At 47.2% G+C, this 26668-nt stretch overlaps 8 protein-coding genes across 8 annotated transcripts; 4 read left to right on the forward strand and 4 right to left on the reverse strand.

The window, feature by feature from the left end:
* Nucleotides 1-382: 382 nt before the first annotated feature.
* LHYA1_G004076 (uncharacterized protein) lies at nucleotides 383-1929 on the forward strand (the record flags this gene model as incomplete). Its single annotated transcript, XM_031149039.1, has 4 exons — nucleotides 383-1105; nucleotides 1172-1300; nucleotides 1365-1480; nucleotides 1581-1929. Coding segments are annotated over 4 exons (1317 nt in total), but the record flags the coding sequence as incomplete, so codon positions are not given.
* A 434-nt stretch (nucleotides 1930-2363) lies between these two features.
* agdC (putative alpha/beta-glucosidase) lies at nucleotides 2364-5524 on the reverse strand (the record flags this gene model as incomplete). The annotated part of the gene is made up of 7 exons (XM_031149040.1): nucleotides 2364-3436; nucleotides 3483-3852; nucleotides 3910-4050; nucleotides 4170-4394; nucleotides 4443-4456; nucleotides 4518-5237; nucleotides 5293-5524. 7 exons carry the CDS (start codon nucleotides 5522-5524, stop codon nucleotides 2364-2366), a joined length of 2775 nt encoding a protein of 924 aa, XP_031005418.1.
* A 3947-nt stretch (nucleotides 5525-9471) lies between these two features.
* Nucleotides 9472-10894, forward strand: LHYA1_G004078 (uncharacterized protein; the record flags this gene model as incomplete). The annotated part of the gene is made up of 2 exons (XM_031149041.1): nucleotides 9472-10845; nucleotides 10883-10894. 2 exons carry the CDS (start codon nucleotides 9472-9474, stop codon nucleotides 10892-10894), a joined length of 1386 nt encoding a protein of 461 aa, XP_031005414.1.
* A 424-nt stretch (nucleotides 10895-11318) lies between these two features.
* On the forward strand, nucleotides 11319-12423 carry LHYA1_G004079 (uncharacterized protein; the record flags this gene model as incomplete). Its single annotated transcript, XM_031149042.1, has 2 exons — nucleotides 11319-12327; nucleotides 12398-12423. 2 exons carry the CDS (start codon nucleotides 11319-11321, stop codon nucleotides 12421-12423), a joined length of 1035 nt encoding a protein of 344 aa, XP_031005413.1.
* Nucleotides 12424-12683: 260 nt separating this feature from the next.
* ACOT9 (Acyl-coenzyme A thioesterase, mitochondrial) lies at nucleotides 12684-14280 on the reverse strand (the record flags this gene model as incomplete). The annotated part of the gene is made up of 4 exons (XM_031149043.1): nucleotides 12684-13224; nucleotides 13322-13569; nucleotides 13625-13960; nucleotides 14008-14280. The coding sequence occupies 4 exons, from the start codon at nucleotides 14278-14280 to the stop codon at nucleotides 12684-12686; spliced, it is 1398 nt and encodes a 465-aa protein (XP_031005437.1).
* Nucleotides 14281-16662: 2382 nt separating this feature from the next.
* On the forward strand, nucleotides 16663-19031 carry FLC2_1 (Flavin carrier protein; the record flags this gene model as incomplete). Its single annotated transcript, XM_031149044.1, has 2 exons — nucleotides 16663-18947; nucleotides 18998-19031. 2 exons carry the CDS (start codon nucleotides 16663-16665, stop codon nucleotides 19029-19031), a joined length of 2319 nt encoding a protein of 772 aa, XP_031005411.1.
* Nucleotides 19032-21988: 2957 nt separating this feature from the next.
* Nucleotides 21989-22417, reverse strand: NAT2 (putative N-terminal acetyltransferase; the record flags this gene model as incomplete). Its single annotated transcript, XM_031149045.1, has 2 exons — nucleotides 21989-22203; nucleotides 22261-22417. The coding sequence occupies 2 exons, from the start codon at nucleotides 22415-22417 to the stop codon at nucleotides 21989-21991; spliced, it is 372 nt and encodes a 123-aa protein (XP_031005438.1).
* A 1906-nt stretch (nucleotides 22418-24323) lies between these two features.
* On the reverse strand, nucleotides 24324-25496 carry pme1_1 (Pectinesterase; the record flags this gene model as incomplete). The annotated part of the gene is made up of 3 exons (XM_031149046.1): nucleotides 24324-24861; nucleotides 25008-25339; nucleotides 25386-25496. The coding sequence occupies 3 exons, from the start codon at nucleotides 25494-25496 to the stop codon at nucleotides 24324-24326; spliced, it is 981 nt and encodes a 326-aa protein (XP_031005439.1).
* Between the last annotated feature and the right edge of the window lie 1172 nt (nucleotides 25497-26668).

Raw genomic sequence — 26668 nt, forward strand, 5'->3', positions numbered from 1 at the left:
AATGTTCCGCCCGACTGACTGTGCTGAGCGGAGAAATTTGGGCTGACAAATGCTGACAAATGTAACGAGCTCTCATATAGGTATTCCACTTGACAGTCCCCATGACTTACTGCGGTCTAATTTGAAATGTACAAAGGAGATATGCAATCTGTTCTGCGGTGCGGGCAGTGCAATAAACCGTTCGACAAAGGTGAGTCGAGTTGTACTTGCACCAGATATTCCTTCCCTGCCATGGAGTCTGTACTAACAGTGTGTGCATGGGTTTTTAGACTCCACGCTGAAGAGACATGGATATTACTGTCGGTCCCGAAGAGCTGGTAGTACCACTCGGTCTCGGTCTTGTATCTCTTGTGCCAGAAGAAAAGCGCGTTGCGATAATAGACGGCCTGGATGTTCGAGGTGCAGCACCAAGGCCATCGAATGTTATTATCCCACCAACACGCCCAAAGGCACAGGGCCAAAGATTCAGCACAGTGATGATGTGCCAGCCGAACGGCGGGATCTTGCGCCTCTGTTGGTGCCAAAGTCTCCCAGTGCCGAGAATCGTCAAGAAGCAGGTGATGCTCGTGATATAATTCTCGACAGCACGCTTGCTATATCAGATGCAGAATTTGCAGCTTTGGGTGCGGAATATCTGGATTGGGATAACCCAGATGGCAATTTCGGCGAATTCTTGAATCTACAAACGACCGATGAGAGTGTTCTATACCCTTTATCGGGTTTGTCATCTTTAGTTCATCATTCAACGCCTTCGGCCAATTCAACAGATCCGCAAGCTCACTCTTCTCCCAATGTATCGATACCAAGATCGCCAACTCGGATGGTACGATCATTCATCCTGCGGCCTAGATTGACGACCGGGGCACAAAGTATCGCCAATCTTATACTCCGCACCCTGATATCTTATCCCCTGATGATGCTGCGCTACAACACCCTTCCACCTTTCATTCATCCGTGTTTGCTATCTTCCGATGTCGAGAATGACCACATGGAGCCACTAAGCAATTGTATCAGTCTGGTTCATATGATCAGTAGTGGGGCGAAGGGGAGTCGAAAGTTGTTCTGGAAAAACGTGCGGCTGGAATGTGAACATATATGTGAAGAGGTACGTTGCATTTGCGATGCTCTATGGGTACAAGAGAACCTGTAACGCGCTGACGGGTACATTTAGCCTGTGAAGCTAGGTGATTGGGCTTTGGTCGCTGCTATGCAAGCCCTCTCTATCTATATCCTCATAAGGTTGCATGAAGGCGAGACAGACCACAACAACCTTGATTTTCTACTAGTCACAACCGTGACCGTGAGCCTATCTACCTCCTGCTTCCCCTCTCGTACTGTACCTTGGCTCTAACGAGATAATACAGGTAATAGCCAAACAGATCGCCTTCCGCCATATCTCATGCAGCATGCAGTACACGCTCCGCGACTACGGACTCGACACACCCTGGAAAGATTGGATATTCGAAGAATCGCGACGAAGGTACGCCGGCCACCTCTTACCTTGCACCCCACCCACTCTATCAAGCCGAGCTTCACGTACTATACTTACCATCCACCCACCAACTAACCTCAAACCAAAGACTAGCCATCATCTACCGCGTCGTGAACATGCTCGTCTACTTCGAGCCCGCAGCGATCTGCGAGCTACAGACCGACCTAATCCTCGCACCGCTGCCGGCGAAGAAACAGCTGTGGGAAGCAGGCGATGCGTATGTGTGGAAGGCGGAGAGCGAGAGGGAGCCCGGCGTGCAGACTGCGTTTGGGCTGGCTGCCAACGGCGACCTGGTCAAGTTGGATGAAAGCCAGGAGCTGCTTTGTAGCGATGCGGTGCTGCCGTATCAGACTTTGCATGCTGGGTGGGAGGAGTGGTGCTTGGGGATGGATGGGTTTGGGGGGCTTGTGATGCTGGCTGCTTCTCTGGTGGCGTGAGGAGGGGTTGCAGGTGCTGGGTGGGTTTTGGAATGATTAATTACCAGGTTTCTAGCGGCTTTGCTTGCATTTTCTATTATAATGGCTGTTCGTGTACTAACTGCTAAGTGTTCAACAGCTAGCTTATATTGCAGGAGTATGATCAAGTCATTCGTACCTGGTGATGGGTAAAGGAGTTATGTTTGTGCGTGGAAGGTTCAAGGCAAGAGCAACTAGATACTCGACAGATGTGGGGGGAAAGCTGGATGCGTCGCCGCGTAGTTTTGCTGTTCAGGCAAGTGCTGCTCTCGCACTACCTTGTATTACTCTTGTGATAGACAGTTAGGAAGGCCGAGCTACCTAGCATCTAAGGATAAAATGGCCCTGCAAACCAATCATGATCGCATGCGATCATGTCAATTAACTGGATTGAGTACTTCCCCACTGCCCCTTTTCTAATTAACCGAAACCTCGAAGTCTCCCGTTAACGGTTTTCCAACTGGCACCACAACCTCTCCCGTACTATCATCATGCGTCCAATCCGCAGCATTTAGTCCATTGACCGAATACCCACCCGGCTTACTACCAACTCCCAAGAAGATAATCCTCGCCACGCTCACACCCGGATTATACCCGTAAGTTCCCTTCAAGCTGAACTTCTTCCCATCAAAAGCAAACTGCAGATATGTAAATGCCTTCTGTTCCAAGCTGATTCCATCGTCCAGATACAGTTCTCCAGACGCCTTGCCGTCGCTTCCTAGCGCGACCACGATCTCGAAATCTTGCTTCCGGACTTCCGTGGTCGTCATGGCGCTCTTCACTCTCTGCGGGACGATAACCCCGCCGCGATAGTGTAGCGGTATATCGGTGATTTCCACGTCGTTGATGGCGATGCTGGCTCCTTGTCCGTGCACTGGAGCATGGGTGTAGAAATCATAGAAGATATCTTTTGGCAGGTATGCAGAGACGGTCGTGGAGTTTTCTTCGATTACGGGACTGATGAGCAGAGACGGGCCGTAGAAATATTGGTTCTCGATTGCGAACGTGTCTGGGTCTTGGGGGTAGAGGTAGAAGAGGGGGTTAATGAGGGGTGTGCCATCCAGTGTTTGGTGGTACAGAGCTGTGTAGATATAGTCCAATAGCCGATAACGAATGTCGATGACTTTCTTCGCGGCTGTCGTTACACTTTCCCACTGATAGAACTCTTGGGCGATATTGGGTGGGTAGCCATTGTGGTCCCGATAGAACGGACTGAAAGCACCAAGTGTTGCCCATCGAGCGCAAAGCTGCTCGGTAGTGTTGTCTGCGTAACCACAAACATCTGATCCTACCATGGGCACTTGATAAATTGAAGCAAAAGCCAGCATTGTTCGGATTGACAGTTGATAATGCGGCCAATCGCTCAGGTTGTCACCCAGCCAGTGTCCCACTTTTGTTCCAGCACCGGCGAACGTGCTTCGTGTGATGATCAAAGGTCTTTCCTCGGGTCGGCGATTCTGCATAGCAGTCCTTGAAGCAGTAGACATCACTAGATTTGTTAGCGAGGTTTCGCTTTTTTGGCATGACGAACTGACTTGTTCCATAGAGATTATGAGTATCGTACATGGCCAAGCCGTTTTGGTGAATGACATCTGTATTGACTGTATGATTGGATATTCCACCTCCAGCAGCGTTGTCGGCATAAGTAAAAGCAGCAGCATTGTGGATGGCGTATTTAGGGTACAGCAGGTCACGCCCAGGAAGACCAAGCTCTTGCCCAGCAGCTTGGCGTTCTTCTACTTGGAGAGCTGGACTATATGGAGCAGCAGCAAATGTTCTCCTTTCTTTAGTCCCTGTACAAGGTGTTCCAGCTGGTTGAAAATCGCAAGAGAAACCCGGCAGAGGGCGGGGTGGCGATCGGACATCTGGAGGAGTTGGGGGGTAGCCAACTGCAGCTGCATATGGCTTCGATAGCATCAGTCTAGATTAATTTACTGGTTGGATGAAGAAATCAGAACTTACATCGTCGCATGGGAAGTTACAAGGGAAGTTAGAAGGTTCATTCATATCTATCCATAAACCATCAATGTCTACACCGCTTGACGGGTCGAAGAAGGTTGAGAATTCATTGTTCCAGTAGGTTTGCACTCCGGTATTGAACCACTACAAGTTCAGAGTCAGCGTTGCCTGTTCAAGAAATTCGAAGCTCGGGACTATCAAGGTCTCAAAACTCCGCGAATGTCCCCCAACAAGGAAACGGAATGCTCAAGGATTTTGCATACATCTGGAAAGACGGTAACGCCGGGCCATACGACCCCAATCCAGTACGAACCATTATCTCGCTTGAGAAAAATATCGTCCTGGGCCCCATTCTGATATGGAGGGTAGTCTTGATATGCTACAGCTGGATCGACCATCACAATTTGCTTCTGATCATGCGAATGCAAGTATTGATTGACTTCTTGCATCTTACTCAAAGGAAATCGATCGGGGTCAAGAGAGAACACCTAAAGAATTAGCTATCATAGTCAAGCTGTTGGAATATCAAACTGTACTCGTCTTCTGTCCACTGCGCAAGTCAGCTCTATTCTGTAATTTCAGAGGCGTGCAATAGGGCTCTTGGCACGTACTATAGTCAATATCTGTCCACATTGTCTCCAATGGGATTTCTGCCTTGGAGTAGTTGTAAACGGCCTCTGCTACTGCAAAGGCGTCTTGGTATCCATATCTACAGTTGTGGAATCCGAACGCCCAATACGCTTGCATGGCGGGTGTTCCCACAACTTCGGCATATTGCTTGGATACATCAATTGGCGTCGGTCCAGCTAAGAAGTAGAAGTCCAGGATGCCTCCAAGAGTATTGTATTCCAAATACTGATCCTTCCCATCTGTGTTGTTAATTTTGACATCCATGCCATTTGAATTGACGAAGAACACCCCGTGAGAGCCGGTAGTTCTGTGCTCGTAATAAACGGGATGCGCTCCATACAGGTTGGCGCCGAGTGGAATTGAATAAGCATCTTGATTCCAGAATGTGCGGATATAATCTGTGGTGTTGAGGCGGAAAGGGTCGGAATGCTCGCCCAGGCCATAAAGATTGGGATTCTCTGGTAGAGAGGTTCTCAGTCTAAGGTACTGGGATTCAAAGACTAGACTTGCTGCAGAAGTGTCAAAGAGGACCTCTTCCCCTCGAGTTATGGAGAACGAGAATGGAGACACTTTGTATGAGAATTGGATGTTGGTTTGCTTGGAATTAGTTTCGCTGGAGGCAGCAGGGCGAGGGAGAACGCTCGCTGGAACTTGATACACGCTGTTGGCAGCATCCTGAATCTTGACATGGATTCGATCATCTGTATGCTATGTTAGATAACTTCAAGTTGCAAGAAGGCAATGACCACAACAGACCTGTCTCATAAACCACCTCTAAGGTCAATTGCTTCAAATCATCACCATAAGCGTTGCAAGCCGTTCCGGCAAGACTCAAATCTGCTGTAAGACCAGAAGACGTCGTCTTCACATTCGAAGCTGTATAACCTGGACATGATGCCAGAGGGTCACTCGAATTGGCTCGAGGAACAATTGATGTTGCAGATACAACTGCAAGGGCAAATGCCAGCCACGACAACAGAACAGCCATGACTTAGAATGACAACAAGAACTCGAACGATCTTTCGCATGTTATTCTGGAGAATACAAGGCTTTAAATACTTCTTTTGAAGCTTCCTTTTCCGGACTAATCATGGTATGGAACCATGCCATGCTTGCTCCCCGCAGCTCCTCGTCTCGACTGCGGGGGTGTTTTCCTGCATGGCCTTAGTCAATCAAAGGGCCTTTTATTTCAGCCATTGAATTTTCTTCATCAGCAGCAACATAAGAAAAGAAGAGTCCAAGGCACCGAAGACACCAAGTTTTTGCTGCTAGATCTGCGGTAAGGGTGTTTCTTGGTGAAGTGAAAGCTTACATTTGAGAGATCCGGCCCGATTCCTACCCCGCTGTGGCCCGTGGGATCCCCGCGTTTGCTTCCCCAGGCGAACATACCCCTTCCACTGCAGACGAATTGGCCAATTGGAGATGATTGCTGTACAAGGTTGTTACTCCCCCTTGAAGCTTTAACTCCGTCTATGAATTCTGTGTTGGGAGCTCGCAAGAGAAAAGGCTCTTACGAGTTACGCCCTTTCAAATTCATGTTAGACTTTATAGGAAACCCTACAAAGCCATTCAGAAAAGAGCGAGAGGTCAAAGGAGGTGGAAAAATGCTAGTAATAAGCTCTTCAAAGACGAGAATACTAAAGTAAGGAAGGAAGAAGGGGGTGGGAGGCCAGCCCTTCTTATACTAATCTAATTCACATAACTAGGACAGATGGAAGGGTGTAAGTCATTACCCCACCTATATTCACACAGGAAGGCAGGGTGTAAGGTTCTCTCACCGAGAAGTGGGGACGTTACCCCTCCTGGTGTGAATAGCCTTGAGCATGTCACGAGTCTGTGACAAGATGGGTATTTAATCACCACCTACTGACACAGAAAGTATAGATTGCAAGTTAGAATATGGTGTTTTGGTGATTAAACCCCATCAAGAGAGCTAAAGGTTGGAACGCTATTGACTCCGACATTCTTTGCAGGAAATTGATCCCGCTGCGTCTGTAAACACAAGAAGGCTGAATAGCTTTGATACAACCCACCAGTGATAGCAAGGGGACAAGGAGAAAGGTAATGATAACTGCTTCACGGGACTATGCCCATCAAGAGTACTGCGAAGGCGTACGAGTAAAGGCACAACGAAGAATAACGATGGCTGTCTAGTGACATGATCATGATGATGGAGAAATAACAGTTCCCTAAAAAGTGCCATCATAAGATTGTTTTACTATCTACGGATAGATTCCTTCTTGACAGGAAGAAAAAGATAAAGAAATCATGCCGGGCAACGTGGGGTCGGATGTCTTACGCAGCAGAAGCTATTATGAGGATCAGTAATGAGAGAGCTATGGCTCGTGAGATGATAGAGCAAATGAGAAGAAGGAAAAGAAAATAGAACATTTCGTACTTGATTAATGAAAGTAATTATGTGATTCCAAGAGCAGGGTTGAGAGTAGGAAATGCTAATGTTATTCATTTATTTTATCATCAAGTCGTCGTTTGATATTCATGCGCGTACCCAGGTCATCGTGTCAAGGGCTAACTGCAGTCTATTTTGAAACAGATAGCTTTCAATTTCCCCAAACTCAGGACACTTGACTGGCTCGTCGATATACGCAGGCTTCAGAGTTGGTAACTGGCCCATCTGATGCACAACATCCCTCCCATCAATTAAGCACAAACGTATCATTTTCTCTGCCTCGAGCATTTCCTCTTCTAGCAGTTGTTTGGCTTCATTTGATCCAGCCACATACGGCTCCCGACGCCTAATTCTGCGGAACCCGTACTTCAGCCCCTTCCATTTGTCCCGGAGCTCTGAGTCTGGGATGTGTTCTCGTAGATCGAAGGATTACGCATCATACCTATAGAACTTAGTAAGCTGCCTTATGGATGCTTGCATTCTTTTGAAGATATGCTCGAGGAACCATTTACCACCTATGGCCAAGACCTCGAAGTCAGTATTGTCTGATATAGTAAGTTTTGGGGGTCGAAAGAATGTCCCACAGGAGTCAAGTCAAAATTACAGAAGTTGCTGACTCTGAAAGCCGCTAATGATTTGTTCAAATTATAGGATGTTCTTTGCAGAAGGTTACCCACGGGAAAGTGTGCGAATTAATCAAGATCTGGGATGCGATGCGGATCCCAGGCAGCACTGTGTTCCACACTCTAACATTTTTTGCCTGCGATTTCCATAAATGCCTCACATCAACAAATTTTATGGCCCGGGATACTCAGCTCGGAAGCTGGCAGATAGGCTTGAAGCACCTGCCATAGAAGAAAGCAGCTTTTTGTATGAGATTAAGCTTACCAGTAAATCAGATACCCATCAATCGTTTTGAACAAGTTAAGTTCTAATGGCATTAGGCCGCTCTTGAGGATTTCAAATCCCTGCAATTGATGTGTGTATTTCTGAGTGAGCTCTGTTAAACCTGGTTCCAAGCGCAGCTTTCTAGCTGGTTGGAAATGGATCTGCGACTGCTGTGCTTTCTTTTGAGCTTCCAAAGGAAGGTATGTTGGTGGTGGAGATCGAGCAGGCCGCGGTGATATTTGTCGCGCCATGGGATGGTGTACTGTTGTCCAATGAAAAGACCAAATCAAATGTGCACACGCTTGAATTCCATGTGCAAAGTGATAGTGATGACCAGGGTTGATTATTATAAGAAAGGTATAAAGAATGTGGTTGACCTCATTCCAGACGCAAATCGAACACCAACTTCGTACCTTCCATACCTAGGTACTTGCAGTACCTATGAAAGAATGATTATTTTCCCTTTGGAAAGAACCAAGCAATGATAGATAATATTGTACAGTATTAGATCCAAAGAACAAAGAACAAAGAACAAAGCAGTACCAAGGTAGTTGATATCTATTCATTTGCCTCTTCTCTACTTGTTTTCCCTAGTGTCCCTATTGGGCATCCATCATTCAGCCTCATGAGATGTGAGTGACTGGTGGATACTGTGGAACAGCGGCACTAACATAATGCGGCAGGCGGAGTGTGGGTGACACTTCAAGCTGATGATAACAATGCCGCTTTTTGTTCATCACAAGACTGGTCGAGTGGTCGTCGTCGAGAAGACAGGCGAAGACAGGAGAGAGGGAAGATGGTGTAGGTAGGTACCTACAGACTTGTGTGGTGCAGCCATTTGCCAGTACCAGTACAGTATCAACAAGACTATCAAATTGCATTGCATCCCCCACTCGAGTGTTGCTACGCTACTGTACGTACTGCATGTCTACTGCCACGGTACTGTAGCAAGGGTTATGTCGTTTATGTCTATTTTGAGCCGCTGCGGCGTTGCAGCATTCAGTTCATTGGCGGCTGAGAATGAAATAAACGACGCCAAACTCTCAGCCCCCAGCGCTCAAGTCAAGCTCGTCCATCCCTCCCATCCGATGATTGATAGACAGCTAAGAATCGAGATGGAGACTGCAGATTTCTCCATCTCTGCTACCTTCCACATAGTCTCCCAGGAAATATCGACACCGACATCGAGATTTATGCATACGAGCCCGTGTTTGCGTCGAGACATACAGCCAACCGTTTTATCTCTGCGACGCGCCCAAATTACGCTGCCTGGCGGCAACCCTGGCGCAAGACTGAGCCCTTGAAAACGTGGAGAAGGTGCTGTTGTACATATCGCGGGTAATCTTCAGTCGTACGGGAGGCGAGCAACCAAGTTGAAACTAGAGCCCTGGGATTGAGTGAGTAATTGCGCCCTAAATTTTCCGGGCTCCAACAGTCCAAGAAAGTTGTTCTTTCAGTCGTCCAGGCAGGTCGGTGCCTTGGCGAGTCAGTGATTTTGGCTGAGAAAGATGTCACATATCTTCACATTGATCTCTCAAATAGAACCCGGTAGTTAACATATTCTTCGGTACTAGATCCCACGGATAGTTTCCTTTTGCCATAATACTGGTTGCGACGTCGATCAAGAATACTAGGGAATGGCCAATCATGGTGGGGGAGATGGCTACCCTTGGGACGACTCAGGCCCCCTTCGACCAGACTTGAGCCATAATGTATCCTCGATATCTGCAGTCAGCTCTATGTCGAGTGGGGATGAACCTAGGGTCTCTGTGGTGTCTCTTCCCTCGCCAATGTTAGATGGTCCAGGATCATTCTCGAGCGAACAAAGTGATGTCAGCCATGTGCAGCTCTCATCAATTGAGGGCTCTGGGGTGAGATCTCCAAGCAACCTTCATCGGTCATCAGCATCACTTCCAGATGCTCTTCGGGTTGGATCACCTTCAACTCCTTTGGGAAGCTTCTTCAACCCCTTCTGTAGTGCAAAGGGGTCATACGAAGCCGTATCTGCTGCAGACCGGTCTAAGAGAGGATCTACATCTAGCAGGCCAGGATCTAGACGATTCTCGACTCAGAGAAAGGGCTCTTTGCTAGGTGGGAATCATAAATCTATACCGGAGGGAGAAGAGATCGATATGGGACTATTGCAAAGTGCAATGCCAATGTCAATTACCTCGTACAAAAGCGGTTATGCTAGTGTGGGGGAAGAAGAGTTAGATATCGTCGGCGATAGAGGCTCTGTCGACCTCTCATCCTTCACTGGCCCTATGAACCCTTTGAGTGGGACCAAGTGGAAGGAAATCAACCGCCAAGAGCAGTCGGGCATCTTAACGGGAGGCTTAGGAGCAGGATGGACTCCCGATGACACCGACACCATTACGAGCACCGATCTATATGCAAATGCCCCTCAAACTCCTCGTACGCCTTCGCTATCTCGTAGAATGTCATTCCGTTCCCCTGGATTGTCAAGGCAGCCAACCCTGCGAGATTTGGCGCAAATTGAAGCCAATAAAAGAGGCAAGGTTATACAAGTCATCGTGGAGGACGAGCAGAAAGAAACCGAAGAAGAGGAAGAAGCAATGGGCGCTATCGTGGATCTCAGCTCCATGACAGGCTCGGCCAATACCAGGTCTATCCACGAGCCGCTCAACATGCCAAAGCAACCTCGGAAGGATACACTGCCAGTTCCTAACTCCGAGGTGTTCTTTCCACAGGCAAATTGGAAGCCATTCTCTATGCGCTGGCCATACCTAACAGCTCTTATTGTAATATCCGTCACGCTCGCTGCTTCTCAAGAGTATCTATATCAGAAGTCCTCCAAGAAACCCCTCTACGAGTTTAATTCTGCTTCAGAACTGAACACCTGGGACTACTTTTGTTTCAAATATCTACCAACCATGGTAGTTGTCATATTTGGCATTTTGTGGCAGGTCACCGATTTTGAGGTCAAGCGGTTGGAGGCATATTACCAACTTTCCAAGCCAGGAGGAGCGCTAGCAGCTGAGTCCATCAACGTTGACTACATTACCTTCTTCAACTTCTTCCGCCCAGTCAGGGCAATGAAGTATAAGCACTATGCTGTAGCAGTTTCCTCCCTGGCCACCCTCATAGCAGTGTCTCTTATACCTACTTTACAAGCTGCCTCTGTCAAATTAAAGCCGGATCGAGCGACACGACTTTTGCATCCCGACGAAATAAAAGGAATTACTATTGACCCTGTCTGGTCAAGGTTCCTGAGTGTTTTGTAAGTATTACCCCGAACATACTGTTTCCTTTCGACCTATTCGGGAGTTTGAAAGTCCCATAAGGAAGGTCTGGCGCTTGAAAAACCCCCGGGTCCTGAAGCTTATTCGATCAAGCAATGCTGACTTTGAGATCTACCAGGTTGGTATTTGTGGCCATATTTGGGTGTGTTTTGGTTTGGCAGCTTCAAAAACGGCATTCTGGGCTGGTCGCCGACGTGAAGGGGATTGCAGGAGTTGCTGCAATGGCAAATCGAAGCCACATTTTGATGGACTTCAAGGATATGGATACTGTGACTCCTGATGAGATCCACAATAGGCTCAAAGCCCATCGCTACACTCTCCGCAATTCATCACTTGCACCGGAGGAAAATGCGCCTCTTACCCAAGCGGAAAAAGACATGTATGATCAACATAATCTTCCAGGGAACCCGCACCCTCTCATGCTGCGTCTGCCTGCCGGGATTCTATTCATCTTAGGCATGTTGTTGTTTTTGGTCTTGATGCCTATCTTCCTCTTCCAGCCCAAAGTGAACATCGTCACAGAAAAAGCGCCCTGGCTCCTAACCGGCATAGCCGTCGCTATCAAAATAGCATGGGGTACTCTCGAAACAGATGTCCGCATGATCGAGCCCTTCTACATCCTTTCCTTACGCCACGCCTCCCCAAAAGTCTTAACGCTAGACTACACAGCCATGGCCTTTGGCTGGATGCCGATCCGCGCGCTGATGAACGGCCATTTCCTCGTCGCGCTCGTAGGACTAGGTTCCGTGCTAGCAGAAGTCCTGACGATCTGCTGCACGTCTTTCGCTAACGTATCCGGCATCGATTTTACAAAGACTCCCCCGCCAGCGCCCCAACGCCGAGGAGAAAACGCCATCAATGCCGGTGAGGAAACGTTCCGCTCCTTCTGGATCTCATTCGGGCTCGCAGTTTCTATTCTCTTCTTCCTCTGCTTCGTTGCTACATCGGTATATTCGCGTCGACGGCACGCGTTCTTGCCTCGGCAGCCGAGTACGATTGCTTCTATCTTGGCCTTTATTCATCAGAGTAAGATGTTGTATGATTTCGTGGGCACGGAGGGCATGGATAATGACAGTATGGTTACGAGGCTCGTGGGCATTGGGAAGAGTTATGGACTGGGTTGGTTTACGGGACGAGATGGAGAGATGCATTGCGGGGTCGATGAGGAGGAGTTGGTGTCTGCTTATAAGCATGGGGAGGATTCGAAGAAGGCGAATATGCCGTGGAATAGTAATTGGCAGAGTTTTGATTGAGGGTAAGGGGTTTGCATATAATGTATGTTTAGATGAGTATATGATAGAGTCTCAGGCGGGTATACAGATTTGAGGTTGCTGTATATAACTAGGAAGGGCGGTTTGATACAATTATAGATCATACATTATAATTGAACCGCAAATTATACAGCAGTGAAAGAAGTGAGAAATGTCATCCATAGACTCGGGTATAGATAGATAGTATGCTAATGGTGACATTTCTGTATTCTAAAATTCCATGCAAAACATTAAGTGAGAGTTCACTCCTCTTCAACTTAAACCACAACTCAAACACCCCTTATCCCAGTCTATCTACAGACATCACCCATCAACCTAGCCCATCAACCCCCCCTTCTCCCCCTCCTCCACAGCAGGACCGTGATCATTCAACACCAAACACCGTCTCCTCGCATCCAAAAACATCATAAACTGCGCATAGCTCTCCGGGATAATCCTCACGTCGCGGCCAACCTCAAACGTATAATTAAACACGCCCGTCGGTTTCGTCTCCCCATCATGCTCCACATTCTTCACCTTACTATCAACCCTAATCTGCACCCTCGTACTGCCCTCCGGACTCACCTTTCCGCCACTCCCACTCCAACTCGCACTAGATTCGTGTTCCAGGATGGGGGAATCGGAATAGGCGACGGTGGCGGTGAGGTATAGCACTGAGCCTACGGGCACGGGGTTTTCAAACGTCGAGGGGTCGAGAGCGATGAATTTCGGGCGCGTGTGGGATATGGACGAGGCGCAGGTGAAGGCTAGTTCGAAGGTGGATTTCAGGAGGAAGCCGCCGAAGATCATGAAGTTGTGGCGGTTACGGTACTGGGGCTGCATGATGGTCACGGATTGGATTTGTGTGTTTCCCATACTGGATTACTTGATTAACTTGGCTTTCCCTAGTTGGAGGTTTCTAGATGGATGGAAGGGGAGGGGAGGGGAGGGAAGGGAAAGGGAATGGGACTTACTATTCTGCGTTATCGGGTTTGCGGGAAGGGTTGTTGGGATCGTGCCATGAGAGTTGTTGGAGCCAGAGGGCGTGGATCAGATCTGATTCTTCGTCATTTGGGGCTTGTTTGCGGAGGGCGAGTCCTAGGGCTGCTTTTTTGCGGTCGTGGTTTTGTTGGCCGCGGGCGAAGAGTGTTTGTTCTTCGGGTGTGGTGGTTTTGAGGGGGCTTATGGATACTGATTTCTTGGTTGCTGGATCTAGGGATACCTTTGTTTGTTTTTGTTAAAAAAAGTTGGTGGGAGTGAGAGGGGTGAGGGAGTACCATGGTGAAAGCACAGGTCATTAATATATCTTCTTCTTTGACGGTCTCTCCTTCAGCAGCTGCTTTGGCAACTTGCAGTGAGACTTCCATGCTGCTTCTTCCTGTAGCAAACGTGACCTGGCCACTGAGTTCCAAGTCACAGATTTCGGTCAAAGGACGAGTGAGAGTAATCCTATCAACGGCTGCTGTGACCGTCATAACCGAATCGCCCGTGTGCTTGTAAGCAACGACGCCAGCAAGAGCATCCAGATCCATGAAGATGGTCCCAAGTCTGATATGACCGGAAGAGTTGATATATTTATCCAACAACCAGGGATCTCTCGCCAGAGGCAATATCTACATGACGATCAGCATTGAACTGGAACATGCATCATGTGACTTACGACTCTGGTATGGCTGTCCTGCATCGTTTTCGGACTCAGATCCCTCTCCACCTTGTTCGTAGACACCGGATGTATCTTTGTCTTGTCATCACGCTGTTTCTTAAATGCCTCGATGAATGGAGTGCTTGTTCGCATGGCCGTGAGTTCAGAGTAGACTCCATCGGTTCGGCATCTTGCACACGCTGAGAATGCTCTTCTTGTTGGACGAGCGGACAGATGAGTAGCGCGGAGGCTTGACGTGAGACGGGGGAACTGTGAAATTCGATTCGACATTTTGTGGTTGTACAGGTGAGGTTATTATTCTAGAGAACGTTGAGTTGCGGTATTAATAGTTGGTCTTCCTTCTTCGCTCCTTTCGGTAACTGGATAGGGCAGATGTGGACTAAGATAAGACCCTGGAAGTGAAGATAGAAAAGGTAGACTTTGAAGATAACATTTAGACAAAATCAGAATTTCCAATCGTTCAATAAAACTCGTTATGTTTTCAAGCTTCATACTACCTACATACTCCATGATCGTCTCTTGTTGACGGTATGAATCGAGGACAGCTTTAGACGATAGAAACTATGCGACATCCAGGGGTTGGTTTTTGGAAGGGGTTTCAACCACGCAATACAGTATTACGTGACCAACTCATTCAACAAACTACCCTTAGACTGTGTGCATTGCTCTTTATTAATACGAATATACACTTAAAGACAGAATGTAGAATAGTCACATGATAGTCATGTGGTCTAGAATAAGGTTACCGGCTTCAGCTTACCGTGAAGATCTTGGGACGGTTTTACGGAGTAACGAGCTAGTCAAAAGCAGATTCCGGCTCGAGGTCTAGACATGCAGTATCGATATTTTAAATTTTTGTGGAAGCGGTTCTATTATTGTTATCATTGTGGCCAGTAGTAGTGGTCTTCATGAAGCTCTGACACGAGCAATGCTTCATCAATTCACTCCCGGTTTGAGTAGCACTGGGATTGTAAAATTGACGATCAATGAATGACATCTTTACTTCATGCACGGTTACAGACTTTCATACCAATGTCTCGAATCAGATGTTTTGGCACTCAGGTACCCGTTGACTGCAGAATGCGAGGCGAGGAGAGACGGGCGCTAAACATTCAACTTTCGGCTTGCCTGGCGAGCCTGGTGAGGAAGAAGCTGGAGCTGAGTAAAAGGGGTATGAAAAATCTTTGTTCCAAGCCTCCAAGCCAGGATCCAACTCCAACTCCAACTCACAGAAGGAGACGTCTCTCTTTACTATGAGTTAATTGTCGGCCGTTAACGCGTACCTCCTTATAGTAGAAGCGCCTGATGAGGCAAAGATTATTCGATACGAGCGCCTCTCGCGAAGCCGAGAGATTGGTCTGGGAGGCTGTGCAAGACGGAGGTTGTCGTTTTTGAGCTCCGTGTTACAGAAGACGTTTGAATGGAACTGGAACGTACCGTACTGTAGCAAAGATCGAAACATCCGGTCGCTTGCCAGCGATCAGGGACAAATAATACCGTAATATCTGCTGGCGGGGCGGATGACTTATTTGGCTTGACTACTACAGTAGTGATGATAAGCTAAAGATCGTGATCGTGATCGTGATGGGGGGAAGGGAAGGGAAGGGAAGGGATGACATATTATACGAAGTAACTTACCCTAGTAGCTAGCCGTATGTCAGCAGAATTATGTCTTTATGATATCCGTCGTATTCAATTAGGATGATGGAGATATTTATTTTTTAATTTGCACCTCCGTAGTATGCTTATGCTTACTTATATTTCAAAGGATTGATAGAGATCTGCATAAAGGATCCGTCCATACGCGGCCAAAGCTGTACAGTACTCGTAAAAACGCCAGTATGACCGCGTAATACATATTTGGCTCTAATTTATAGGCTTACCTGATTGGGAATGTTGACTATGGAATTCTATGCCGTCAGCCAGTCATCGTTGGCTTGGTAGTGTCAATTTTCACCGCCAAGTCTCAGCTTTTGGCCTAGAACGGACAAGCCCCAGCCCCAATAACACGAAGTAGTGAGTGAGCAAGTGCTCCGTAGTAGTGAGAGTGGATGAGCATCTAGTGAGCACCAGACCAGCCAGACAAACCCCCCCCAGCACCAGCCAAAATTGACCCCTTCCTGCCGTACGATCAACCCACCTTAGCCTACCACCCTGCCACCCTACCAAACCCAACCCAATCCAACCCCAACTCCTGTCGACATCAACATTCATACATACTATTCAACTCCAACTCCGACTTCACCACCACCACCACCACCGCCGCCGCCTCTACCCCTCCCTCTCGCCATCGCTGTCGACATCTCTCGTTCTCGACCTTCGATCCCGACTCACCTTCTCTCTTCCTTTTTTTGTGAGCTGGAAACCTCACTCTCGTCTCTCGTTACCTTCCTTGGGTCTACTCGTCATTCCGTCGCTCTCAATCAACATCCACATCAACTCGTAACACACTTCATCATCAACGCTGTACTGCGAAGGGATTATCGAGAGGAGGACCTGCCTTGTGTGCAGACCGATCATACATTTAGTTGGTTGTAGGGGAGCGTCTGCATACACCGACCGACTTCGCGATACCATAGTCGGAAGCCCCGGGACCACAACGCCAGTACCTCCTTTGTCGCGACGACATTCGTCCCTCATACCTTCGCCATCATGCGGTCTTCAATAATACTGTCGCCTTTCGTCTTCGTCACTGCTTTTCTTTCTCTCCTTTCTGGCGCTTCCGCCATGCGATTAATAGAGTCTAAATCTCTTAATACCTGCCAAGACAATTCCAGCTTTACGGCTAGTCTATTCAACGTCGTCTTCACACCCGACAACAGGACAATTACGTACGATATTGTTGGTGTCTCTTCTGTTCAGGGCAATGTGTCATTCGGCATTGAGGTCAGTGCCTATGGATATGTCTTCATCAGACAAACAATCGATCCATGCACAACCAAAGGCATGTCCGGATTGTGCCCCATGGCCACTGGACAACTCGATATCAACTCCAACCTCCAGTTTGACGCGTCAACCATCAGCAGAATTCCAGGAATTGCTTATGGGGTTCCGGACTTGGATGCAAATGTCAAAGTTCAAATTAACCAAACGTCCAATCCTGGAGTCAGCGTGGCGTGTGTCGAGGCTAACCTTTCCAACGGGAAGACTGTCGATCAGAAAGGTGTAGGATGGGCGACTGCTGTTATCGCAGGTCTTTCCCTTGTTGCCTCTGCTGTGACCTCAGGCCTGGGACATTCGAACACTGCTGCACACGTTGCATCAAACGCCCTCTCGCTATTCGGATATTTCCAGGCTCAAGCCATTGTCGGAATGACCTCTGTACCGCTTCCTCCAATCGTTCAATCATGGACACAGAATTTTGACTGGAGTATGGGTATCATCGGGGTTAATTTCATGCAGAGCATTGCCACCTGGTACCAAAAATCTACTGGTGGAACCCCGGCAACCCTTCTCAACACACTCACCACCACATCCGTACAAGTCGAGAAGCGTTCAATTGGCAAGCGTACCGTTGATCAGACCATCAAACTCCTCACTCGTGCCCACGAAGTCCACAAGCGAAGCAACAGCGGTAGCTCGACCCAAGCAGGTACATATGTTGTGAAAGGGATGAAACGAGTTGCCTTCAGAGCTGACATCGAGGCCACCAATCTATTCTTGACCGGCTTAGCTTTCTTCTGCATCTTCATTGTGTTCACCATCATATTTGTCGCTCTGTTCAAAGGGTTCTGCGAACTTGCGGTAAGAATGAAGTGGATGCAAAACGATAAATTTCAAGACTTCCGCAATGGGTGGTTCACTGTCCTCAAGGGGATCATGTTCCGCATGGTTCTCATTGGCTACCCACAAATGACCATTCTCTGTTTGTGGGAATTCACCCAAGTCGATTCTCCTGCTGAAGTGGTCCTCGCCATCTTTTTCTTCTTCGGCATGACTGGAACTCTCGCATGGGCTGCAACAAAGGTTGTTCGAATTGCCAAGCGATCTGTTGAAATGCACAAGAACCCAGCCTACATCTTATACTCGGACCCATCTGCGCTCAACAAATGGGGTTTCCTCTACGTCCAGTTCCGAGCTACAGCTTACTACTTTATTCTCCCGGTCTTGGTCTATACTGTTGTGAAAGGCATGTTCATTGCCTTTGGACAGAATGCTGGAACTGTGCAAGCTATTGCTATTATCCTCATCGAGGCAGCATGTTTGATTGGAGCCAGTGTGCTCCGGCCATGGATGGACAAGAGCACTAACATCTTCAACATTGCGATTTGCGCAATCAACTTCCTGAACGGTATCTTCCTGTTGGTCTTCACCAAGGTCTTCAACCAGCCAGGCATAGTGACTGGTGTCATGGGTGTAATCTTTTTCATCATCAACGCTGTCTTCTCCCTCGTTCTGATTATCCTCGTGCTTATTGCGACTGTCTATGCATTCATTCAAAAGAACCCAGATACTCGATACCAACCAATGAGCGACGACCGCGCTTCTTTCATCAAGTCACAGACTCAGTTGACTACTGAGTTGGATGCTCTAGGCGCCACGGCACGAGGAGATGTCAAGGGTGGTTACAAGCACAACCTTGATCTGGATGATGACAACGAATCATGGTCGTCTGATTCAATGAGACACCCAGCCAATATGCCACTCCCTCCCTCGACGGCAAATTCAGCCCAAAACTACAGAGAACCTCCTCATTCTCCTATAGATCCTTCAGTACCTCTATTCCCAACTGGTAGCCGCGGTGCTCCGCCAAGTTACCAAGACAATCCTCGAGGAATTTACCAAGGCCAAGTTGAGAGCCGGCCGAACAGCGATCTACCCCTGATCAACAATGGAGGATCGCCTCCATACAATAGCTCGGCGACAAACCTCTCGGCTGGGTACAGGTCACAGAACAACGCTAGCCCATCAGGATTTAGAAGCAAAAATAATGCCAGGTAAGAGATTATGACAACTTGCCCGAAAACTAAAACTGACCTATATTTAGTCCTTGGCAGCGTGGTGCGGGTTATGACCATTAATGAAAGGGCTTAATAAAGGCGTTCTGATCGGTCGTCTTAGTTGAATCGACATTAGGGATTGGTGTTATCTGTTTTTTTTTTTTTATATTTGCATCTCCCTCACACCGGCGGTAAAATCCGCAGCTGGCTGTGCGTGGAAAGAAGAACGGTCCATTTTGCATGGGACAGGCGAATTCTGGATTTGGTCCTTGTACAAAGACACGAAATGCATGCAGATGAGAGAGAGTATCCTATTGGGCCTTGATCCTTTCCGGTCTTGTTCCGGCTCTAGAGACTCTTGGATTGCATTTGAAACTCTTGGGTTGGACGAGAGGGAAGTAACACAACACACAACAACTGCTTTTCATTGCGTTTTTGGGACCGGTCGGGAAGGAAAGGAAAGAGATTCGAATTAGCAAGTCGAGGGTATTTGTTGCATTGCGCGGATGTGGGGGTTATTTTGCGTCCGGCAGTGGTACATAATTCGCTAGGGGGATCTACAAACCTACCTAACCTGTAGACAAGAACAAGCAGGCTAGACTGTATGATAGGGATTATTCTACAATGTTTCTACTTTTATTTTTCAATGTTCCAGCTGCCAATTGATTGCACTAGTGAACATTTACCGTTTTTGTTTTTAGCCCTTTCAAATATAAGGAGCACTAACTGACAACAATATCTCGGTTGAGTTTTAATATCTGTTCGCTTTAAAATATATTTCGAGTATTAAGATTCTGCGTTACATGCCATACAAGTAGTGCATGTCTAGCAATCCTTAACTCTTATCTATTAGGTAGTCCTGATTTTTTGGGGAGGCGTAGTCCGTCCAAGTCCCATACCAAAAAGTTAAGCCTTCGCGCAACAGTTATAGTATTTTACGGCCTACTCCATTAAAAGCCCTATGCTTCTTATGCTAGATAGAAAAAAGCGGTTCCGGCTTTGCAATTCGAGATGTTTTTAGATGTTCAAATATTTTTTTTCTATTTTTTATACCCTCTTTTTCCAACTCATAAGCGGTATCTCTCACTCCAACTTTCATCACTCCTCACTAGCAGATAGACACTGCCCCACAGAATACTCCTATCATTGCTTTAACTCGTCTATTCCTCTTTTCCTAAGATTTCTTTCTAGTTAGTTAGTCTGTGGTCATTCCAACCAACCTGGTACCGATAGCGAGCGGGAGCGGGAACCACCCCCTTTCAATCTAGCAACATCTTCCGTTTTTAAAAAGCATACATCATATAAACCCTGATTACACGGGTCCTAAACTATACAAGTAAATCAGCTAGTCCGCACACCTAAAAAATTCAACTCTTTCCTTCATTTCCAAACTCTCCAGTAACAAATTCTTCCTTCGTCTTCGTGTATATCCTCCAAATTCCTTATATACACATACAAGCTGTCCTTAACTACCACACCTCACTACATCACACTACCCTATACCTCGAAAGCACAACACACGGAGACAGACAGACAGACGACATGGCGCCCGTAGCGATAGAATTCGCGTACAGATATCCGTACCAGTTCATCCCCGGCGTGTCTTCTCTTACTCGCCCACAAACCATCATCTGGGGATCTCCATCTTCGTCATCTTCAGATCAAATTACCAGTACACCTCTATCAACATCGACATCACCACCACCTCTCAAAGCTCGCACGCACGACACCCTCACAGCCGCATCACAACTCGCCACAGCATTGAATTCGGCGTTCCTGACCCTGCTCGCCGTATTCACTATCTGTGTCTGTATTGCCGTATGCATGTACTGCGTGGGAAGCCTCAGAGGAGACCAAAATGATCAAAATCAAAATCGAGATCTGGAGCGTGAGAGAGAAGGGGGACGTCAAGTGGAGGTAGGAGGGGAGGGGGAGGGGAATTTAGGATCTGTGACGGCGACGGCGGAGGATACGAAGTTGTCGAATGGCTGTGGGAGGGGGTGTGGAGTGGGAAATCGGTATGTGAGAGAGCAGGAGAGTGACGAGGAGAGCGAGGAGGAGTTTGTGGGGGATGGGAATAGGGTTTGGTAGTTTGTTGGGCTGCGAGTGGGGGGTACTGTATCAAAGAATTTGGGGGATTTGGGGAGGGCGTTTATCGAATTATAGGGGGATGGACCGTTCGTTGTAGCTTGTGACTGCGGATGTCGGTGTGGAGCGCAGGATAAGAAAGTAAAAGAGGTTCATGTACTGTAATGGATGGTAATGCTGGTTATTGGATCAAGATATCTGTCTGTCTGTCTCTGGATTGGTTGGCTGGCTGGCTATCCACACGTATTTCCAGATTAAATTAGAAAAAGGAGTTGTGTGGTTTTCCTTAGAAGGGTGGGGAATTCTGTATGCAAATTATATAGTTATATAGTTCCTGCAATTGTATTTATACGGTACCGGCTAAGCAGATATTTATATTAAACCTACCTTAGTAATGTATAGATGTCTTTGTCATGTGTGTGAGCGAGCTCGAATCCTGTTGCAAGATCCAGCTGAGTCAATGCGGCTTAGTTTACATATCTCTATCTAAAAGAATATAACTCCTATAATGTTTTCCAGCCGTCTACACAAAAACAGCAGAAGCCTCGCGGCAGATAGAAAAAGCGGCACCGATTAATAACATGCCAGGTGGCATGGGACATCAAAGGTCAATTAGAACAAGTGCTGCTTTGTATATCTAGCAAGCTTAAGGATTTATAATTGGCCGTCCTTTCATGTAGGAGGCCGTAAAGCACCACAGGAGATAAGCACTCATTAGGATCTTGATATCTCACCGAGGCCTTTAAGGAAGCCACTAAAGTCTAGAAGGGAAACAGCAAATTAAGACATGTTTTTTTCCCTCTTGCTTATTCAGAGTTGAAATTCATCTATTGCATACTTTTCTACGAGTCATCCACGTCAATGTACACATCGCCACACCCTTGTGTGCAATCAGTTGCTCTAGCAGGAGCTTATCATACATTCTATACACCATAAAACAACCTTCCATTTCAAGATTTCCTTCCTTTCCTCTTCTTTGCCGGTCTCGCAGCAACGTGAGCCCTCCTAATAGCCTTGGCCTCTTTCGTTGTCCTCTTCCCAATATCCCAGCCCCAACCCCGTAAAATCCTGACTACTTTCGGGGTAACTGCGACCGCGATAGGAACACGGATGAAGATGAAAGATTTGTGGATCGCATATGCGAGCGCCAATTGCGTTGCTAGGCCTGGAAACGTGTAGTGTAAGTCTGTGAGGTAGGATATAGTAGGGAAAGAGCACTTACTGGCATCCACCTTGTTCTTCTGCTCAGCCTTCTCGACTCCCCACCCAGCCATTTCAACTGCGTCGCTTACTTCCTCGTTGCCGAAGTGTTCGTGCTCTGCTTTCTTCATCGAGAGTCTCCATTCATGCCATGTTTGCTTTACGGAGTCTGGGATCATCTTTTTCACGTTCGAGACAATATAATGCTCCCACTCGCCTGTATTATTATGTTAGTGGATTGAGGTTGTAATTGAGAAATAAAGCTAAGGCCAATGCAGTGTCCAGTCTCTGTTAGTGTTGAAGCATCTCCAGAGGCGCATTTTGCTGCAAAGGTTGCCAGAGAGATTTATGTTTGATGCCTTTCCTCAACCCACACCTCTTGTTCTTGTCGATACGCTCGCTAAGACCACTCGAAAAGTGCAAGCACTCTAGGAGTTGAATATGGCAAGAATCAAGCATTGAAAGCTTGTCGAAATACCGCCCGGGAACTACTGGCAAAGGGGCTGGATTCTTTCGAAGCAGAGATGCTGAACAACAGACCTCAGATGTTGGTCTGTGTTTTTGTGCCTGGCTTTTGACTTGCCATGGCAACTAATACAAACACCAAATATGACGATACCGCAGTAGCTCCTTTCTTGCTGGTATTGCCGCGAGAACGGGACTTCGAGGGATTAGACTCCAGGGCTCATATTTGATCCTCTCTTAGACCCGCAACTCTTCCCGTTGTGTCTGTACGAATTCGGTCTGCTCTTTCGCAGCTTCCAATATTCTTCATATTCCATTCGGAGTCGTGTTTATCCCAATAAAATATGTCGGCCGAGTCCCTCGCTCAGTGAAAGACTCACATATCTAAGATTCATTCCCACTTTCATGGAGCCGTATATTTCAACCACCACAACCATCAAATTCCCAGAGACTAGACACTGCATTCCATCTAAAAAGAAAACCCACTCACCAATTCTATCGGTCCCCAGCGTCCTAACCAACAAATAACAGAACGGAAAATCCAGCGCACTCAACATCAAATACACTCCCAGCCCTGACCACCCATATTCCCTCGACAATTTACGCATCCTCGCTCCCAAACTTGTTGGGTCTGCCTCGGCAGCAGACCCTTTCGGAGAGCCAAGGTTCGGCGTTGGATCTGGAGATGTAGGCTTGCCATTTCTCCGCCCGCGAGAGCTATGTAGGAAGCGTAGGCGCTGCCAAATGCTATTCGGCTTTTTGGGGGAGCGGAGGTTGTGTGAGGGGAGGGTGAAGGCTGTTGTGGATTTCGGTTTCGAGGTCTGGTGTAAGGAGCGGATGGGTGCTGATGTTCGTAAAGCTGGTCGTGTAGTTAAGGGGAAGCGTAGTGCTCCTCGAGGTATGGTTGTTCGTAACATATTTGGTGGGAGGTTGTGTGATTAGGAGGTAGCTCCGCGTGAGGTCGAGGTTGCTCGTATTGTACAAATGCAATGGGTGCTTCTCGCTGCAGACTGCCGGTCCTTTGTACCTAGGATTCTTTCTCGAATTCAGAAGACCTGCTCGAACTTCTAGCAGCTTGGCCGGTGCTTCCGTTCTAGTTAGATATCAAAGCCCATTTGCGTTTTGCTGAGTGCTTGAGAGAAAGAACAGAAGAAAGATTGAGTTTGGAATTATATGTTCAAGAAGACAAGTAATAATCAATAAGTCATGATTGCGTGTTGTTTTGATTGTCGTAGCTACTCGTGGTCTGACAGACTGACGTTGACAAAATTGGGTTCGGCCTCAATATTGTTCCTACAGTACAGTACTGACCTTAGGCATGCAGAGTGATGCAAGTGGGGCCATGTTTTGTGAACGTTGTGCCGCTTTAAAGGTTCACATCACGAGACAATTTAGAGCGGCATGAGTTCACGAGCTAATGTTTGTTCGAGGACCTAGGTAGGTAGGTAGGTAATGTAAAGTGCAAAATGATATGATACTTTTTGTCGACAGCTAGTACAAATCAATATTTACAATGAATGTGTAGATTCATATAGACCCGCTACAAAAGAGCAAAATGAACTAATATATACTTCAGAATCGAATCTCACTTCCCAACCTTTTCCAACCTTCCTATACAACCTAAGAAAGATAAGTCGTGTCAACCCACCCAGTATAGGTGCTTCCCAGAATAGTCGAGATGGAGACTGCAGCACTGAGCTCGGAAGAAAAGCTAGCTCTGGTTCCTGAAGCGCCAGTTCCAGTGTTGCCGTATTCTTGGAAGGTCACATCCTCAGTATTCGACGTGGTGGAGCTCCATACTTCCCAACCAGCACTGTTGACGACAGCTCCAAGAGCCGTGTTCTGGAAGACAACCCTGGCATACTCGCTCCAAGGTCTGCCGAGATAGATAGACCCGGTCCCAGAAGCCGTGCCAGTGGTTCCTGCTACAGTAGACTTGTTGATTACATAGTAAGAAACATCGGTGGATGAAGCACGTCCATTTGCGGTAATTGCTCCGGGAGCAGATGATCTGATGTCGGAACCATCAATCCAGGCTCTTGCGTGCTGGCCGAAAATGAAGTCGACTGCGCCCTCGATGTAGCACTTGGCGTAGACCTGGTTCCCGATTTGGGCAAGGAGGGTATCCTGGTATCCATACAATCCAACTCCGTAGTAACTGCCCACGGAATTAGTTTGGTAAAGTCACACGTTGGGAGAGTCGAGGAATCTAGGAATGGTCTGGAGAGCTGACACATGGGCTCTTGAAGCAGCTCTTCGACTCTCATGGAAAAGAAGACCGTTTTAGTATGAGAATAAGCTTACCCTTGCTCAGTACCGTAGGCAGCTAGTGCGATTGCTTGAGATCCAGACCCGTAGGTGTTCTTAATGTTGACATTGTAGAACTTGGTGTTGGCTGCTGAGTTTTGGACAGTGCCACTGGCCTCGTCGTCCGCAGCACCGCTCGCAAGACTCGAACTGTGCTCGATATTTACAACATTGCTTGCGTAGGATGACGTATCCGTGGTGTAGCCATAGATGGTGAGAGCTGCAGCTCGTGAAGGGATTATGACTTGCTCAGTGTATGTTCCGGACAGGATGAAAAGGCTCTGGGCAGTGGTAGATGTCGTGCTTAAAGAATCAATAGCAGCTTGAATCTATTATTGATTAGACTTGGTTGCTAATGGAATATGGATATCTCACTGTTGAATAGGTGCCACCGCTACCAACTGTAATTGCACCTGATGGAGCAGTTGTTCGAGCCGTAGCAAGCACAGCCGACACAAATGAAGCAAGTGTGATGAAGTAGTGCATAGTGAATAAATTAGCTTAGCTTTACAAGATTGCTGTAAGAAGAGAAAGATTAAAATGAGTGAACTGAGCTTCGGAGGCGTGCAGGAAAGGGAGAAATATCAGCAAGTGGGAAATCAAGGCAGCTTTAAAGGCATGGCTCCTAAGCACAATACTTTTGGTAAATACGGTACTGGAGATCAATAGGAGCCGTTCCCCGGAGAAAATTTCCCGACACGAAGACTTGGTGGGGAAGAAAGCTTTGGGATAGACACGACTGCGTGTGACCAGGGTCCAGGGATGAACTTCATTCTACACTTTAGAACCCACAGTACTGTACTGTAAGACAGTGTAATTTATGTACTGGGAGGGTAAAACTCATTCCACCTCTCATATGAGGCTATTGAATGGAACCAAAGGATGGATCAATCACGCGTTGAAGCGTAGCGCCGCAGAAGCAAATATTGTGTCAAGCCGGCTGTGGTAGATAGAGAGCCGGCGGGGTCTCTACGGATGTTTGAAACGGAAATCCTCCTAGTCGCGTGAACTACGGAGTACAGTACTTCGTATTTAGATTACTTCGTCGCAGGCCAAATAGTTACGCCAAGAAGACCAGGGCAGGGGTCTTGCTTTAGTGGTTGCCTTACGTCGACTTGAAGAATTAATCCGTAAGTCGACTTACACTAGCCAAATCGGGAATGCATAATAATACCCATGATAATTTATATATAGCACGGACATCCTGACTTGTCAAGTATATCCATCTCTGTAAAAATATGGAGGCAGTCAAGGTACTTAATAAGGCCAGCCTATGCGGAATACACATCTATATAGAGATAATAATAGGTTTTTCTGCCACTTCTATCACGAATAATTAATTGATTCCAAGCACTTTAAATCTTTATTTATAACGCTAAAAGATCAACATCTGACACTTCTAATATATACCTACTAGGATAAGTAAGAAGGGATTTTATATAAGCTAACGCATATGAAAGGTTGGGAACAGTTACAGATATGTATATAATATAACATGTTCAAAACGTGACTTGATTTCGCTATTTATTTTAGTAGGGCCGTAAGTCACTTTTCGCGTCGGTGCTATAGAGGTAGTGCGTGCGTCTACTTGTGCATTTTATACGTTACCGGACTGGTTAGCGTAAGTCGACTTATTAATTTTTCAAGTCGACTTAAGA

The sequence above is a fragment of the Lachnellula hyalina genome, assembly GCF_007821495.1.
Source record: "Lachnellula hyalina strain CBS 185.66 chromosome Unknown contig00065, whole genome shotgun sequence".
NCBI classification, from domain to species: domain Eukaryota; kingdom Fungi; phylum Ascomycota; class Leotiomycetes; order Helotiales; family Lachnaceae; genus Lachnellula; species Lachnellula hyalina.